Source organism: Carlito syrichta, unplaced genomic scaffold (genome assembly GCF_000164805.1).
Source record: "Carlito syrichta isolate Samal-C Ts95f unplaced genomic scaffold, Tarsius_syrichta-2.0.1 Scaffold303281, whole genome shotgun sequence".
NCBI classification, from domain to species: Eukaryota; Metazoa; Chordata; class Mammalia; order Primates; family Tarsiidae; genus Carlito; species Carlito syrichta.
Genome location: NW_007247377.1, coordinates 73,774 through 92,595, shown reverse-complemented (window position 1 = coordinate 92,595; position 18,822 = coordinate 73,774). Strand labels below are relative to the sequence as shown.

The 18,822-nt window shown below is 39.7% G+C and overlaps 1 protein-coding gene across 4 annotated transcripts in view; it reads right to left on the bottom strand.

Moving 5' to 3' along the window:
• The window catches only part of CEP126 (centrosomal protein 126), a 72,191-nt gene extending 54,151 nt beyond the window's left edge, over window positions 1-18,040 (bottom strand). For all 4 annotated transcript variants that reach the window (XM_021712455.1, XM_021712453.1, XM_021712454.1 and 1 more), the window contains exon 1: window positions 17,893-18,040. In XM_021712455.1, coding sequence (XP_021568130.1) covers window positions 17,893-18,008 — 116 coding nt within the window. In that variant the 5' untranslated portion in view covers window positions 18,009-18,040. The remainder of the gene's footprint in view (window positions 1-17,892) is intronic.
• Window positions 18,041-18,822: the final 782 nt, after the last annotated feature.

The following is an 18,822-nucleotide window of genomic DNA, read 5'->3' as shown; positions in this document are numbered from 1 at the left end:
CCGCCGACTCGCCCTGCGCCCGTGGCACACGCAGAGCCCGCGGAGCCGCGGCAGGCACGGGATTCCGGGCGCGCCTCCAGCCCACGCCCCGGACGCGCTCTCGGGCTGGAAAGCGCTCGACGCGTCCATCAGAGGGAGAGCGAGGACCGCATTACCGTGTCCAGCCGCAGGGTGGAGCCAGCCGCGGCAGTAAACGCGCCTCCCTCTCTGCCCGAGTGACGGGATTACCGAGGAGGCAAGAGCACGTGACAAAGGAGGGAAAACCAACAGAAAAACAGAGGTAACCCCAGAGTCCTAAAGAGACAGCACCTGAAAAACTGCACCGTGGCACAAACCATGGAAGCCTCCCAGAACGACTTGCCCCGACGACAGACAGCTACAGAAATCAAAGACTGGATGGAGAAAAGCAAGAAGTGACACTCTGAAACTGTAAAGTTGGCCAATTAAAAAAAATCCTATTAGGAAAGAATGGAAATAAAGAGTTTCATCCTCAAAATAACAAACTAACAAACATAGGGAGCAGATTAATCAAGCAGAAGAATCTCAACAGTTAAAAATATAGGGAAAAAAACCTCAAAAAGAAGCCGCAAAGCCTCCAAGAGATGTGTAATTATGTCAGAAAGCCAAACTTACACCTAATTGGTATCCTTGAAGCAGAAAGGGAAACAGAGGCCACCTTGGAACAAGCATTCCACGAGGTCATCCAAGAAAACTTTCCTCATCTCACCAGATATGCAACCATTCAAGCACAAGAGATTCAGACAACCCCCACAAGGCATCACATAAGAAGACCAAACCCTAGACACATAGTAATCTGCCTACATAAAGTAGGTATGAAAGAAAAAAATCCTAAAGCAGTGAGAGAGAAAGGTCAGATTACCTACTGAGGAAGATCAGTCAGAATTGCTCCAGACTTATCTGCAAAAACACTACAAGCCAGAAGGGATTGGAGTCCAATTTTTAAAGTTCTTAAAGATAAGCAATTTCAACTAAGAATTGTTTATCCAGCCAAGCTAAGTTTCATTAAGATCCTTCCCAAACATCCAATCCCTAAGAGAATATGCTGATTAGCTCCAGATTAGCTCTTCAGGAGATGCTTAAGAAGGTGTTGAGCACAGGGGGGAAAAAAGTATATCACAAAAGTATAGGCAAACACAGACTTAACAGAGCATACAGAGCACCCACAAAAATAAACACACACACACACACAAATGAACACACACAGAGAAAAGTTAAAAAAAAAAAAAAGCAGAATTCTAAGAGCCTTGAGACGGATACTCTCACATTTCAATAATCAGCCTGAACATGAATGGACTAAATGCATCACTGAAAAGACACAGAGTAGCAAACTGGATTAAAAAATGCATGATCCAACATTCTGCTGCCTCCAGGAAATGATTTTTTTTTTGAGTTGGAGTCTCACTCTGTCGCCCAGACTGGAGGGCAGTGGCTGCTCCTGGCCACCGCAGCCTCGACCCGCTGGGTTCCAGCGATCCTTCCGCCTCAGCCTTCCGAGTAGCCGGAATTACAGGCATGTGCTACCACGCCCGGCTGATTTTTTGATTTATTGTAGAGATGAGGTCTCGCTGCCCAGGCAGGTCTCGAACCCGCGGGCTCAGGCAATTCACTCACCTCAGCCTCCCAAAGGCACGGGATTACAGGCTGAGCCACTGAGCCCGGCTGGAAATGATATTTTTGAGTCTATGGGTGTCATTTCACTGCAAAGGACACCCATAGACTCAAAGTGGGAGGTGGAAAAATGAACTTTCAGGTGAACAGAAAACAAAAGAAGGCAGGATTAGCTATTCTAATATTGGCCAAAACAGTCTTCAAGCCATCAAAAGTTAAAAAGGATACAAAAGGACACTAAATAATAAAAGGCTCAATCCACCAGCAAGAAACATCCATTCTAAACATATATGCACCCTACACAGGAGCATCAGGTTTTATAAGTCAACTACTAAGTACACTAAGAGAGGACACTGACCCTCACAAAATCATAACTGGAGACTTAAATATCCTTCTATCAGTTCTAGATACACCATCGAGGCAAAAATCAATAACGAAATCTGGAACCTCAACTCAATGCTTGATCAAATGGATTTAACAGACATCCACAGAACATTTCACCCCAAAACTACAGAGTATACATTCTACTCATCAGCAAATGGAACATTCTCCAAAACTGATCACATTCTTAGACATAAATCAAGCGTAAGCAAATTCCAAAAGGTCAAAACAATACCATGCATCTTCTCACATCACAGTGGAATAAAAATAAAAATCGCCCAACAAGATCTCCCCACACAAAGTCATGGACAAACAGTCCACTGCTGAATGACTCCTGGGTCAACATGGAAATCAAAACAGAAACAAAAAGATTCCTGGAAACAAACAAAAACAAAGACACGTCAGGATCTCTGGGATGCCATGAAAGTAGTGAGTGTTAAAAGGAAAATTTATAGCATTGCACACACACATCAAGAAAACAGAAAGATCACAAGTAAACAGCCTATCATCATACCTAAAGAAGCTAGAAAGGCAAGACTACCAAAATCCTAACTTCAGCGAAAGAATCCAGATCACCAAGATAAAGTTGCAACTGTAGGGCATAGAAGACAAAAATATCATTAAAAAATCAATAAGACAAAAAGCTGGTTCTTTGAAAGGATAGCCAGATTGACTACAAAAAAAGAGAGAGAGAGAGAAAGCCTCAATAAACACAATCAGAAACACAAATGGCAAAGTCACAAATGACCCTAAAGAAATTCAAAAGATTATCAGAGGTTAATATAAAAACCTGTATGTAAACAAACTTGAAAGCCAAAAGGAAACAGAGCACTTTCTGACATCACACAACCTCCAATGGTTGAAACAAGAATTCAAAACTCTAAACAGACCAATAACAATCCAGGAAATCGACTCAGTCCTAAGTATTCTACCTACCAAAAAGAAAAAAGCCCCCCCCATGATGGATTCCCAGCTGAATACTACAAGACAAACAAGGAGCTGATACCAGTCTCACTGAAAGTTTTCTAGGCAATTAAGAAAGAGGGCATGCTCCCCAACTCATCTTATGAACCCAACATCACACTAATGTCCAAACCTGGCAAAGACCCAGCAAGGAAAGATACATACAGACCAGTCTTCTTGATAAACACAGATGCTAAAATTCTAAACAAGATTCTAGCAAATCAGATCCAACAACACATCTCAAGGATCATTCACCATAATCAAGTGGGCTTCATTTCTGGGATGCAGGACTGGGTTAGCATTTGCCAGACCATAAATGTAATTCAGTGCATCAACAGATGTAAAGCCAAGAACCACATGATTATATATTTAGAGGCAGAAAAAGCATTTGACAAAATCCAGCATCATTTCTTGATAAAACTCTTGAGCACCTAGGCATAGACGGAACATTCCTCAAAAGACGAAGAGCCACCTATGATAAACCTACAACCAGCATTTTGCTTGATGGGCAGAAATTGGAAGCATTCCCCCGGAGAATGGAAACTAGACAAAGATACCCTCTTTCCCCCTCCTGTTCAACATAGTATTGGAAGTCCTAGCCAGAACAAGGCAAAAGAAGGAAATCAGGGTATCCAAACAGGAAAAGAGGAAGTCATGGCTATCCCTCTTTGTGGGCGATATGGTCCAATATCTTGAAAACCCTAGGGAATCTGTCAAAAGCCTCCTCACACTGATAATCAACTTTTAGAGTCTCAGGTACAAAATGTGCAAACGAGAGTTGCATTTCTATGCACTAGTACAGCGTGCCAAATAACAAGCAAAATCCCCCAAATAAAAAGCACATTAGCCACATACAAAAAAATGAAATACCTTGGCATCCACTTAACCAGAGTAGAGAAGAAAGACCTTTACAACGAGAGCTACAAGATACTGCTCAAAGAAATCAAGGATGACACAAACAAATGGAAAAAACTTCCATGCTCATGGATTAGAAGAATCAACATTGTCAAGATGTCCACCCTGCCCAAGGCAATCCACAGATTCAATGCAATACCTATCAAATTGCCAACATCATTTTTCTCAGACCTGGAAACAACTACAGAAATTCATATGGAAGCAAAAAAGAGTACGAATAGCCAAAACAATCTTCAGCAAGAGGAGCAAAGTGGTAGGTATCACACTTCTAGACTTTAAACTTTATTACAAGGCTGCAGTAACCAAAACAGACTGGTACTGGTACAAGAATAAACACACACACCAATGGAACAGGACAGAGATTTCAGAAGCAAAAACTTGATCTCTCAACACCTTTGACAAAGCCAACAATAACAACCACTGGGGAAAGGAGATCATATTTAGCAAATGGTGCTGAGAAAACTGGCTGACCATGTGTAGAAGAATGAAACAGGACTCCTACCTATTACCATATACAAAAAAATCAACTCTAAATGGATCGAAGACCTAAATATAAAACCTCAAACTATAAGAATCCTAGAAGAAAACATAGGACACACTTTCATGCACACTGGAGTGGGAAACCAATTCTTGATCAAGTCCCCAAAACTGAATGCCATAAAAGATAAGATAGATGAGCAGAACCTCTATAAACTGAAAAGCTTTTGCGCAGCAAAATAAACCATCAAGAGTGTGGGGAGACAACCCTCAGAATGGGAAAAAATATTTGCTAATTATGTATCTGTATCCTGGCCTAACATCCAGGATCTAAAAAGAACTCAAATGAGTTGAAAGGAAAAAAAACCCCAAACAATCCTATAAAAAAGTGGGCAAAAGACATGAAAAGGCACTTCTCAAAAGAAGATATACAAGCAGTCAACAGATACATGAAAAAATGCTCAGCCTCACTAACCATTAGGGAAATGCAAATCAAAACCACATTGAGATGCCACCTAACTCCAGTACGAATGTTCCTCATCAATAAATCAACAAAAAAAAAAACATGCTGATGAGGGTGTGGAGAAAATGAAATGCTTCTACCCTGTTGGTGGGAGTGCAGGCTAGTTCTATCTTTATGGAAAGCAGTGTGGGGACACCTAAAAGAGCGAAAACTTGACCTTCCATGTGACCCAGTAACACTTCTTCTGGGAAAATACCCAGAGGAACATGAATTGTTCTACCAAAAAGACACCTGCACATGCATGTTTACATCCGCACTATATACTGCAAAAACAAGGAACCAGCCCTACTGCCCATCAAAAGTGGACGGGTACATATACATGATGGAGTATTACGTAGTCATAAAAAAGAACAAAATGATGAAATTCACAGCAAATTGGATGGAGCTGGAGACCCTCATCCTCAGTGAGCTAGCACCGAAACAACTGAACACTGAATGTTTTCCTCATAAGTGAGACCTGAACATTAATCACATTAGCACAAGGGAGAAACGCAGTCGACGGGTACTGCCAGGGGAGGGGAGGAGAGAGGGGGCACACAGCATCACCAAGGGTGCCTGGGCCTAAATCAGGGGAAATGAGGGCCGCTTGGAGGTCCAAACTTTACCTGCACTCAGCCTGCTTGTATAGCCAATCCTGACTTGTACCCCATGTATCCAGAATATAAAAATAATAAACAGCTTCTTTACTATGAGTCAACATAGTAATGGAAGTCCTAGCCAGAGAACTCAGGCGAGAAAAAGAAATTAAAAGCATCCAAATTGGAAAGGAAAAAGTCAAATGATTTCTGTTCACAGATGACCTGATCTTTTATGTAAAAAACCCTCCCCTCGAGATTCCACACAAAACTGGCACTGATAAATGCAGGACACAAAATCAGCACACAACATCAGCTGCATTTCTGTAGACTAACAATGAACAACCTGGAAAGCAAACTAAGAAAACAGGGCAGCCGGGCTTGCTGGCTCAGCCTGTAATCCTGTGCTTTTGGGAGGCTGAGGTGAGTAGATTGCCTGAGCCCGCGGGTTTGAGACCCGCCTGGGCAGCGAGACCTCATCTCTACAATAAATCAAAAAATCAGCCGGGCATGGTAGCGCGCACTGTAATTCTGGCTACTTGGAAGGCTGAGGCGGAAGGATCGCCGGAGCCCAGCAGGTCGAGGCTGCGGTGGCCGGGAGTGGCCACTGCACTCCAGTCTGGGCGACAGAGTGAGACTCCAACTCAAAAAAAAAAAAAAAAAAGAAAAAAGAAAACAGGGCTGGGACAACCCGTTCAGGTCCCCTCCTACTGTGGGAGCTTTTCTGTCCTCTCAATAAATCCTGCTTTCAAACAAAACAAAACAAAACAAAAAAACAACAGGGACGGGCTTGGTGGCTCAGCCTGTAATCCCAGCACTTTGGGAGGCCGAGGGGAGTAGACTGCCTGAGCCTATGAGTTCGAGACCAGCCCGGGCAACTTGGTGACACCTTGTCTCTACAATAAATAAAAAATTAGCCGGGCGTGGTAGTGTGCGACTATAGTTCTGGCTTCTTGGAAGGATCACCAGAGCCTAGCAAGTCAACGCTGGGGTGGCCTGAGCGTGCCACTGTACTCCAGCCTGGGCAATGGAGTGAGACTCCAACTCAAAAAAAAAAACAAAAAAAAACAGCAAAACAGTTTCATTTACAATAGCATAAAAAATACATAGGAATAAATTTAAGCAAGAGACAAAAGACTTCTACACCAAAAACTACAAAACACTGCTAAAAATTTATTGAAAAGAAACAAATAAATGAAAAGACATGCCATATTCATGAATTTAAGGCTTAATATGTTAAGCTGTCAATACTATCCAAAGTTATCTACAGAGTCTATCCAATCCCTAACAAAATCTCAATGACTTTGTTTTGCAAAAACAGAAAAATCCATTCTAAAATTATATAAACTCTCAAGAGACCCTGAATAGCCAAAATAAGCTTGAAAAAGAACAAAGTTGGCTGGGCACGGTGGCTCCTGCCTGCAATCCCAGCACTTTGAGAGGCTGAGGTGAGAGAACTGCCTGAGCCTTCGAGCCCAACCTGGGCAACATGGTGAGACCTCATCTCTACAATAAATTAGTTCCAGCTACTTGGAAGGCTGAGGTGGGAGGATGGCCTGAACCCAGCAGGTCAAGGCTGTGGTGGCCATGAGCGTACCACTGCACTCCAGCTTGGGTGACAGAATGAGACTCCAACTCAAAAAAAAAGAAAAAAGAAAAAATCTTTTGTGGATCAAATGATACTATCAATAGAGTGAAAAGGACACCTCTGGAAGGAGAAAAAAAATCTTTGCAAGTCATATACCTGATAAGGAATAATATCAAGAGTATAAAATAATTCCTATAATGCAACAACAGAAAAATAACCTGATTAAAAAATTGCCAAATGACTTAAATAGATATTTCTTCAAAGATATACAAATGGCAACATGAAAAGATGCTCAAGATCACTAATTATTAGAAAAATGTTCAGGAATTGGTTGCCTATTCCAATGTCCATAAGGGTATCTCCTGTGTTTTCTAAGCGTCTTATAGTTTGAGGTTTTACATTTAGGCTTTTGATCCATTTTGAAGTTGATTTTTGTGTATGGTGATAGGTAGGGATCCTGTTGCAATCTTCTGCATACAGTCAGCCAGTTTTCCCAGCACCATTTATTGAACAGGTTCTCCTTTTCCCAGTGGTTGATGGTGGAGGCTTTGTCAAAGATAAGTTAGTTGAGAAATTGAGGCTTTGTTTCTGGAATCTCTATCTTGTTCCATTGGTCTTTATGCCTATTTTTATACCAATACCAGGTTGTTTTGATTAAGGTACAGTGTGATATTTTCTGCTTTGTTTCTTTAGATGAGGATTGTTTAGGCTATTTGTGGTCGTTTATGTTTTCATATGAATTTCTGTATTGTCATTTCCAGGTCTGAGAAGAATGATGCTGGTCATTTAATGGGTATTGCATTGAATCTGTAGACTGCCTTGGGTAGGATGGACATCTTAACGATGTTGATTCCATCAGCATGCAATAAGGCAACCAATTCCTGATCAAAACCCCAAAAGCCCATGCTATAAGAGATAAGATAGACAAGTGGGACCTCAACAAACTGAAAGCTTCTGCAAAGCAAAAGAAGCCATCAAGAGAGTAGGGAGACAGCCCACAGATTGGGAACAAATATTTGCCAACTGCCTGTCTGACAAAGGCCTAACTTCCAGGATCTATAAGGAACTCAAACGTGCTAAAAGGAAAAAGGCAAACGGTCCCATTAAAAAGTAGGCAAAAGACATGAAGAGACACTTCTCAAAAGAAGACATACAAGCAGCCAACAGACACATGAAAAAGTGCTCAGCCTCACTAATCATCAGAGAAATGCAAATCAAAACCATACTGAGATACCGCCTAACTCCAGTCAGGATAGCCATCATCACTAACTCAAAAAACAATGCAGATGCTGGAGTAGATGCTTCTATACTATTGGTGGGAGTATCAATTAGTACAAGCTCTATGGAAAACAGTGTGGTGATTTCTAAAAGATTTAGAAATTGACCCTCCACACTACCCAGCAGCCCCTTTCTGGGAATATACCTGGTGGAACTTCAATCATTTTACAAAAAAGACACCTGAACACGCATGTTCATTGCAGCACTGTTTACAATAGAAACAACACGGAACCAACCGTGTTGCCCATCAAAACTGGACTGGATAAAAAAATATGGTACAATATATGATAGAATATTTACAAACATAAAGAATGACAAAATTATGGACTTCGCAGCAACTTGGATGGATTTAGAGTCTATCATACTCAGTGATCTATCACAGAAACAAAGAACAGAGTACTACAGATTATCACTCATAAGTGGACCCTGAGCATTTATCATACTACTATGAGAAAAGGACTGGCAGTAGCAGGACCATGCCAGGGGAGGGGAGGTACATGACATCAGTAAGAGTACCTGATCCTAAACCAGGCAAGGGGAGGACCAGTGGGAGGCCCAAACTTCACCTTATGTCGATCACTTATATGCCTCATCCTGACTTGGACCCCGTATCTTTAAGATTAAAAAAAATGCAAATTAGAACCACAATGAAATACCTCTCCACACCCATTAGGATGACTATCATAAATAACAACAACAACAACAACAACAAACTGTTGACACGGCATTAGAGAAACTGAAACACTTACACAATACTACTGGGATGGTAAGAAGGCACAGCTGCTGTGGAAAACGGTTTGGTGATTCCTCAAAAAATTAAACACAGAATTATCATAGGATAAAGCAATTCCACTTCTGGGACTGTACTCAAAAGAAATGAGAGCAGGACAACATGGCAAGACCTCGTCTTACAATAAATCAAAAATGAGCCAGGTGTGGTGTGTGCCTGCAGTCCCAGCTACTTGGAGGGCTGAGGTGGAAGGATTGGCCGAGCCCAGCGGGTTGAGGCTGTGGTAGCCATGACTGTGCCAGTGCACTCCAGCAGGGGTGACAGAGACTCACACTCAAAAAAAGAAAAAATAAATTGAAACCTTGACGGGCAGGGTGGCTCACGGCTGTAATCCCAGCACTTTGGGATGTGGAGGTGAGAGAACTGCCTGAGTCCACGGGTTCGAGACCAGCCTGGGCAACTTGGCAAGACCTTGTCTCTACAATAAACCAAAAAATTAGCTGCGTGTGGTGGTACACGCCTGTCGTTCCAGCTTACTTGGAAGGCTGAAGTGGAAGGATCTCCTGAGCCCAGCCGGTCGATGCTGGGGTGACTGTGAGCGTGCTCCTGCACTCCAGCCTGGATGACAGAGTGAGATTCCAACTCAAAAAAAAGGAAAAAGAAAAGAAAAGAAAAAGAAATTGAAACCTTAAACAGACCAGTAACAATCCCAAAACTCCACTCAGTAATAGGAAATCTCCCCACCAACAAAAGCCCTGGGCCAGATGGATTCTCAGCTGAATTCTGCAAGGCAGAGCAGATACCAATCTTTTTGAAAGTATTCCAAGCAACTGAGAGGGAAGAAATTCTCCCTGGCTCATGCTGTGATGCCAATATCGTCCTAATCCACACAATGGCAAAGACCCAAAAAGGAAAGAAAACTTTAGGCCAATTTCCCTGATGAACACATGCAAAAATTCTCAACCAGATTCTAGCAAGTCACATCCAACAGCAAATTATAAGAATCATTCCTCATGACCGGGTAGGCTTCATTCCCCAGAGGCAAGGCTGGATCAACATACACAAATCAATAAATGGAATCCACCACATAAAAAGATATAATACTAAGAGCCCCATGATTATCTCAATAGATGCAGAAAAAAGCACGCAATAAAATATAACATCTGTTCTTACGATAAAAACCCTCAAACACCGGGGCACTGAAGGCACACTCCTCACAATAATAGGAGCCGTCCATGACAAACCTGCAGCCAACATCATACTAAATGGCCAGAAGCTGGAATCATTCCCCTAAGAAGTGGAACAAAACAAGGATGCCCACTCTCACCCCTCCTATTTAACACAGTGCTGGATGTCCTAGCCAGAACAATCAAGCAGGAGAAAGAACTCAGGGGTATTCCTCTTCCAAAATAATGTGATTCTATACCTAGAAAACCAAAGAGCAGAGGTGTCCAACCTTTTGGCTTCCCTGGGCCACACTGAGTAAAGAGGAATTGTCTTGGGCTGCACATAAAATATATAATAAGTGACTGGGTGTGGTGGCTCACGCCCATAATCCTAGCAGTTTGGGAGGGGAAGGCAAGAGGACTGCCTGAGCCCAGGGGTTTGAGATCAGCCTGAGCAAACTGGTGAGAACTTTTTTCTAAAATAAACATTTTTTTAAAAAAAACAGCTGAGTGTTGTGGCATGTGCCTATAGTTCTGGCTACTTGGAAGGCTGAGGTAGAAGCATCACTTTAGCCCAGCAGGTTGAGGCTGCAGTGGCCAGGATTGTGCTACTACACTCCAGCCTTGGCAATAGAGGGAGGCTCTGACTAAAAAAAACACCAAAAAACAAAAAAACCCATATATATAATGAGACTTCCTTAATTTTTTTTATTATATAGTTTAGAAAAGTTAGAATATAAAACCAGTGGGAAGTTAGACCTTTTGTAAAACTAATATATCAATGTCTGGTTTGATGGAAGTGGTCATACTTCTTAGTGAGTTCTCAAGGTGCTCATCAGAAATGTTTGTTTAAATTTTGCTCTTCATGTGCTTCACAATGGAAAACAGCTGCTCACAAATGTATGTCTTCCAAAAAGTCATTTCATGAATAAGGTGTGATTCTGAACTTCAAATATGGACTATACATGGGGTCATGGAGAAAATAAACACTAAAAAAACACATAATGCTAAAAGATTTTGTGGGGCCTCATTACTAGTTTCCTGGGCCGCAGGTTGGACATGCCTACCCTCGAGAGTCTGTCAAAAACCTCCTTGTACTGATAAAGAACTTTGGTAAAGTCTCCGGATACAAAATCAATGCACAATAGCAATCTTCAGCAAAAAGACAAAGCTAGAGGCATTATACTCTCAGACTTCAAACTTTACTACAAGGCTTCAGCAACCAAGACAGCATGGTACTGGTAGACAAACAGACACACAGACCAACGGAACAGGAAAGAATCTGGAAGCAAATCTATATACCTTCAATCAACTCATCTTTGACAAAGCCATTGAAAATAAACATTGGGGAAAGGAAACCATATTTAGCAAATGGTGCTGGGAAAACTGGCTAACCACATGTAGAAGAATGAAACAATTACTTCAATATGAATACTCAAACTGCAAGAATCTAAGAAGGAAACTCAATGAACACCATCCTGGATGTCCGCTAGGCAATGAATCCATAGTCAAATCCTCAAAAAACAAATGCAGCAAAATCTAAGAGTGACTGGTGGGACCTCATCAAGCTACACATTTTTTGCACAGCAAAAGAAACCATGAAGAGAGTAAAGAGACAACCCACAGAATTGGAAAAAAAAATATTTTCAAGCTATGCATACAACAAAGTCCTAACATCCAGGATCTATAGGAACTCAAATGAATTGGCAGAAAAAAACCCCAAAAACCTAATAACCCCATTAAAAGTGGGCAAAGGACACATACTAGATCTAAATCTAAAAGTACTTCTCAATTTAATTCTATCCAAAGGGCACACAGAATTGACTTTCTAAAATGAAAACCTTCTGTATATCAAAAGACAATGGCCAGGCTCGGTGGCTCAGCCCTTTGGGAATCCGCGGGTTTGAGACCAGTCCGGGCAATTTGGTGAGACTTCGTCTCTACAATAAATCAAAAATTAGTTGGGTGTGGTAGCGTGCACCTGTAGTTCTGGCTACTTGGAAGGCTGAGGCGGAAGGATTGCCGGAGCCCAGCAGGGTGAGGCTGCGGTGGCCGGGAGCGGCCACTGCCCTCCAGTCTGGGCGACAGAGTGAGACTCCAACTCAAAAAAAAATTAAGCTTTCATATGACCCACCAATCCCACTCCTGCATAAAAACACAGAGGAACATAAGTTGCTCTACCCAAAATACACCTACATGTGTATGTTTATTGCAGCCCTATTCACAATAGCAAAAACATGGGGGCAACCCAGATGCCCATCGAAAGTGCACTGGATAAAGAAAATATACATGGTAGAATAGTATGCATTCATAAAAAAGAACAAAATCATGCAAAAAATATGCAACATTGATGCATCTAGAGATTATCATACTAAGTGAACTATCACAGAAACAAAAAACTAAATGCCGCATGGTCTCACTCATAACTGGGCACTAAACATTGGGCATGTGGACACAAAGTCAGGAATGACAGATGGTAGGCACTGTTAGAGCAAGGAGGAAAGAAGGGGCACACAACCATTCATTGGGTACCATGTTCACTACTGGGGGGGAGAAGGCTTGCTAGAAGCTCAAACCTCACATTCACACAAGCTACTTATGTAGCAAATCCTCACATATACCCCACAACTCTAAAATAAAAACACAGATACAAAGGATCAATGAATCAAAATGTTGGTGTTTTGAAAGGAGAAAAAATTGGACAGACTGCTAGCTAGGCTAGTCAAGAAAAAAAGAGAGAAAATTCAAATAAGTACAATCAGAAATGGCAGAGGTAACACTACAACTGATAACACAGAAACACACAAGCTCATCAGAGATGACTGACTAGAAACGTCTCTATGGCAACAAACTGGAAAGCCTAGAGGAAATGATACATTCCTGGAAACATACAACCTTCAAGACTGAACCAGGAAGAAATAGATAGAAAAAGATTGTACCATAGTGAGAAATGAAATTAAATCAGTTATTAAAAAAAAATCTCCCAACAGTAACAACAAAAAAGCCCTGGACCAGATGGATTCACAGTCAAATTTTACATATGATGAAGAGTTGGTACCAATCTTACCATAAATATTCCAAAATATGAAGGAGGAAGAACTCCTCCCTAACTCATTCTATGAAGCTAGTATTACCAGGATACCAAATCAGGACAGAACACAAGAAAAGAGAGAGAGAGAGAGAGAGAGAGAGAGAGAGAGAGAGGAAGAAAAAAACTACAGCCAATATCCCTAATAAACATAGATGCAAAAATCCTCAGTAAAATTAGCAAAGCAAATTCAACAGCGCATCAGAAAGATAATTCATCATGACTAAGACAGTTGTTTTTTTTGTGTGTGAGAGTTTTCAGCAAGTCTTTAATTGCTTTTGTTTCACCTGATTTCCTTTCTGCCTTGGCTCTCTGTATATACCCACTGCTTTTTGTTTGTTAATTCCGCCTTAATCACCAAAATGGATGTGATTTTCTGGAAAAATACCATGCTGGAATTTCTTTTTCCCAAAAGTGGAAAATAATTTTATAACTTGCTGTTTTATTCTAGGGATGCAAGGATGGTTCAATATCTGCAATTCAATAAATGTGATTTACCTTATAAATAGAATTAATAACAAAAACCATATAATCACTTCAACAGATACAGAATATGCATTTGATAAAACCCAGCATCCCTTCATGATAAAATCCCTCAACAAACCAGACACTGAAAGAACATATCTCCAAATAAGATCCACATATGACAAACCCACAGCCAACATCCTACTTAATGGGGAAAAGTTGAAAACATTCCCCTTTAGAACTGAAACAAGACAAGTTTCAGTTCATTCTCGTGACTCCTATTCAACTAAGTACTGGAAATCCTAGCTAGAGCAATCAGGCAAGAAAAAGAAATGAAAGACACCCAAATTGGAAAAAGAGGGTCATATTATCTCTGTTCATTGATGACACAATTGCATGCCTAGAAAACCCCTTCAGTAAAATTTCAGGATACAAAATCAATGTACAAAAATCAGTATCATTTCTATATGACAATAACACTTTCCAAGAACCAAATCAAGACCTCAATACAATTTAAAATAGCCACACACACAAAAATCTAGAAATACATTTAACCAAGGAGGTAAAAGTTCTCTACAACAAGACTACAAAACACCGATGAAAAACATTGTAGAAGACACAAATGAAACAACATCTCATGCTCATGGATCAGAAGAATCAATATTGTTAAAATGACCATACTGCCCAAAGCAATTTACAGATTCAACTCAATTTCTATCGAGTAAACAATGTTATTTTTAATAGAATTCTTACACGGAATAAAAAAGAGCCCAAATAACCAAAGCAATCCTACATAAAAAGAGCAAATGCAGAAGCACTGCACTGCCTAATTTTACAAAAATAGACATATAGATCAATAGAACAGAGAACCCAGAAATAAAGTCACATACCTAAAACCAACTGATCTTCAACAAAGCTTACAAAAATAAATAATAGGGAAAGGACACCCTATTCAATAATTGGTGCTAGGAAAATTGGCTAGCCATATGCAGAAGAATGAAACTGGGCTCCTAACTCTCACCACGTATAAAAATTAATTCCAGATGGATTAAAGAGTTAAGCTTCAGACCTGAAACTTAAAGAATCCAGGAAGAAGACTTAGAAAAACTCTTATGAATATTGGTCTAGACAAATAATTTATAGCTAATACCCCAAAAGCAAATATTACAAAAACAAACACGGAAATTAATTAAACTACAAAGCTTCTGCACAGCAAAATAAATAATCAACAGGATGAAGAGAAAACCTACAGAATGGGAGAAAATATTTGCAAGTTATGCTTCAGATAAAGGACTAATATCCAGAATCTACAAGGAACTCAAACAATTCAATATTTAAAAAACCCATCGGACAACCCCCTCGGGTTCCCTCTCACTGTGGGAGCTTTTCTGTCCTCTCAATAAATCCTGCTTTCTCAAAAAACAACGACAACAACAAAACAAAAAACCATCAAAAAGTGAGCAAAGAACATGAATAGACACTTCTCAAAAAATGACACACAAGCGGACAACAAACATATGAAAAAATGCTCAAGATCATTAATCATCAGAGAAATGCAAATTAAAACCACAATGAGATAACATCTCACACCACTCAAAATAGTTATCATTAAAAAGTCAAAGAACAGATGTTGATGTGAATGTGGAGAAAAGGGTATGCTCATACACTGTGTATGACAATGTAAACTAGTTCAACCTCTATGGAAAACTGTGTAGAAATTTCTCAAAGAGCAACAACTAGAAATACTATTCAACCCAGCAATCTCACAACTGGGTATCTACCCAAAGGAAAATAAATCATTATATAAAAAAGATACCTGTACTCATATGTTCACTGCAGCACTATTCACCACAGCAAAGTCACAGAACCAACCTAAATGCCCATCAACAATTGACTGGATAAAGAAAATGTGGTATATATACACCCTGGAATATTACACAGCCATAAAAAAGAGAACTAAATCATGTCCTTTACAGGAACACGGGTGAAACTGGAGAACGTCATCCTGAATGAACTAACTCAGACACAGAAAACCAACACTGCATGTTCTCACCGATATGTGAGCCTAATGGACACCAAGATGGAAATAATACACACAGGGACACGAAACGGAGGCTGCCGGGCAAGGGGCTGGTGTTCAGAAGCTCAGTATCAGAGGCAAGTTCACTGTTCGGGGGATGGGATGCCCGGAAGCCCAGTTGGCCACATGCCCGTGTCACAAACATGTAGCCAAAGAAAAAGATACTTTAAGAAAAAGTATCTGTGACCACAAAGTGAGTGGACAGCACAAACTTAATGATGTAAAGTATAAATGGATAGATAATGGCAGAGTCAAAAAGACTGCTTATAAAAGGTGAAAGAGAGTCAAATGATTAGTATTTTAAATGAAAATTTGATGTGTCTTTACATTTCACTTCAGGGTAACAGAAAAATAAAACATAAAATTATATTGGAAAACGTCCAGCCTCTTAGAATTTTAAACCAAAACTTGTCCTATTTTCTACATCAGAATTCTTATGACTGTTTGATGAGAAAACACAAATAGAAACTTTATAAATGCAATTCCATATATAAAGCTTGCCATTTCACAAAGCATGTCACTATTGAAAAATAAACAGGGCAGGGCGCAGTGGCTCACACCTATAATTCCAACACTTTGGGAGGCTGAGGTGAGAGGACTGCCTGAGCCCATGGGTTCGAGACCAGCCTGGGCAACTTGGCGAGACCTCATCTCTACAATATATCAAAGATTTAGCTGGGCATGGCGGCGCATGCCTGTTGTTTCAGCTACTTGGAAGGCTGAGGTGGAAGGATCGCCTAATCTGAGGAGGTAGAGGCTATGGTGGCCGTGTGTGCCACTGAACTCCAGCCTGGGTGATAGCGTAAGACTCCAACTCAAAAAAGAAAAAAGAAACAATGGACAAATATTAATTTATCAATAAAATAAGCAAGCCAAAAGCACGGTGTCAGACGTAGTGATATTTTTACACATACTCTCAAATATTCCACTAATTCTACCTCTTTGGCTCTCCGTAACAATTCCTTGAAGTAGATGTTAAGTTCCAATCATAAATGATAAATCTGAGGCTCAAAGAGACTACGTAAACTTGCCCTCACCTAGTATTTCTTAATTTTCTGACTCTAAAGTCCATTACCCTTTCAACATATCATCATTCATCTTCACTGAACAACTGTCACAGGCCTGTTATTGGCATCAGGAGCCCAAAGGTAGGAGAAAAACAGAAACATATACATGCACAACAAAAGCAAAATAAATTTTGTTAAATAATTTCAACGACATCAGACAATGAACAAGTTAATCTAAAGAGAAATATAAGGCCAGAAAAAAATGACAGGTAAATAATTTTGTATTCTCCAAATGGGATTTGCAACATATGCCCAATGATGTAGTTAATAAACCCGAGGGATTTTCATGTATTGTAGAAATAGGGACAAGGCAGCAAAAACGACAACAAAATGGTACAACTGTTCTTTCTCAAAAAAATCTAACAACTTAAAAATATCCTGAAAAATGTTAAGCAGTGATTGGACAGTCTGCATCTTTACATTATTGTAATTTCTGGTTTACACTAGAAAGATCTTTCTTTCAGCAGTCACTTACAAAACTCTATTCTATTCACATTTCCGTCATTATTCCCTCCATTCTGCTGATCGATTGAATGAGGGTGGCACATACAGAAAAATTATACAGAAGTGAATAAGACATCCAAAGCAAACTACTTTCTAACAGAGACTAACTACTAACTGGCATTTAAAAAATTCATCATGAAATAATACAAAAAACAAAGACAATAACACATTTTATAATCATTTAAAGAAGTGTGTATGACACTATAAAAAGCTATTCTACAACTAAAGGGAAAAAAAAAAAGACTGCTATGGTCACAGTCTGAAAACCAGGCAATACACCACCATCCTAGTGCTTCAGGCAGAAAAGCAATAATGAAATGTACAGAGCTTCACGAGTCTCCATCAGTGTTGTACAGATAAAGCACCGTCATGACTGAGGTTAATAAGATGCTACAAAGTAGAGAAACTCCTACTTATGCTGACTTTGAACTTCCACACTTCTAAATAAAACTCAGTGACTTACTTTTTCCTTCGGTTTGACTCCACAAAGTATCTACGTGCTCGATTTCGACATAGTCTTTGTTGCTGCAGTAACATCCGGCGCTCCTCCTCCAGATTTTTCTCTAGATGGATTTTCATGTCTCTGATGACAGCACGGAGTTAAGGACAATGGTTTGTCTTTAGTGGGTGAGTGTCAATGCCACCTGATAAATATAATCATAGCTCCATGCTAATGATGTAATGATGGCTTTGTAGAATAACCAGTATGTGTACACAATAGGGTTAGCATATGACCAGCAGATGTTTTATGCAAAAAAGAAATGGACTTGGTATAACTTAAGATATATCTCACTTTTCCTGGGGGAAAAAAATTTACTTTTAGAAATCACGAGCTCAGAATGCATCTTTATTACACAGACACCTGAGTACTTACTAACAAGTTGCCTTTCTAGTCATCTATATAAGAAAATGAAGTAAGAAGATTATAGTTCACTAATATAAAGTAGGCAAATAAAATGTTTCAAGAATTTCTTTATAGCATGGAAGTCATATTAAGATATTTTAAAAATCAATAATGTAATCTAAATGTTTAGGAATACAGTTATTTACTTCGTGATTTACTTATTGGCTACAAAAAAAAAAAAAAACCACTTGGAAAACCATGCATAGACATCTGTTTATCCAGAATTTTGCCAGGGGAAAAAAAGAATATTTTCATTATCCTAATCATCTATTCATTTGAAATATATCATATAAAATTAAACTTTCTTTCAATAAGTTTTATTGGTATGATTAATTTTATTTTAGTTGTGTTTTAACTGCTATTATTAAAGACCTTTGTCAAATTTGTCATAGTAATTTGTTTTTGATTTTGAATTTTTAAAAAATGTTCATTCAGTTACCACTTTGTTACATTCCGTATCTCATCATTAGATGTAGATACATATGAGAT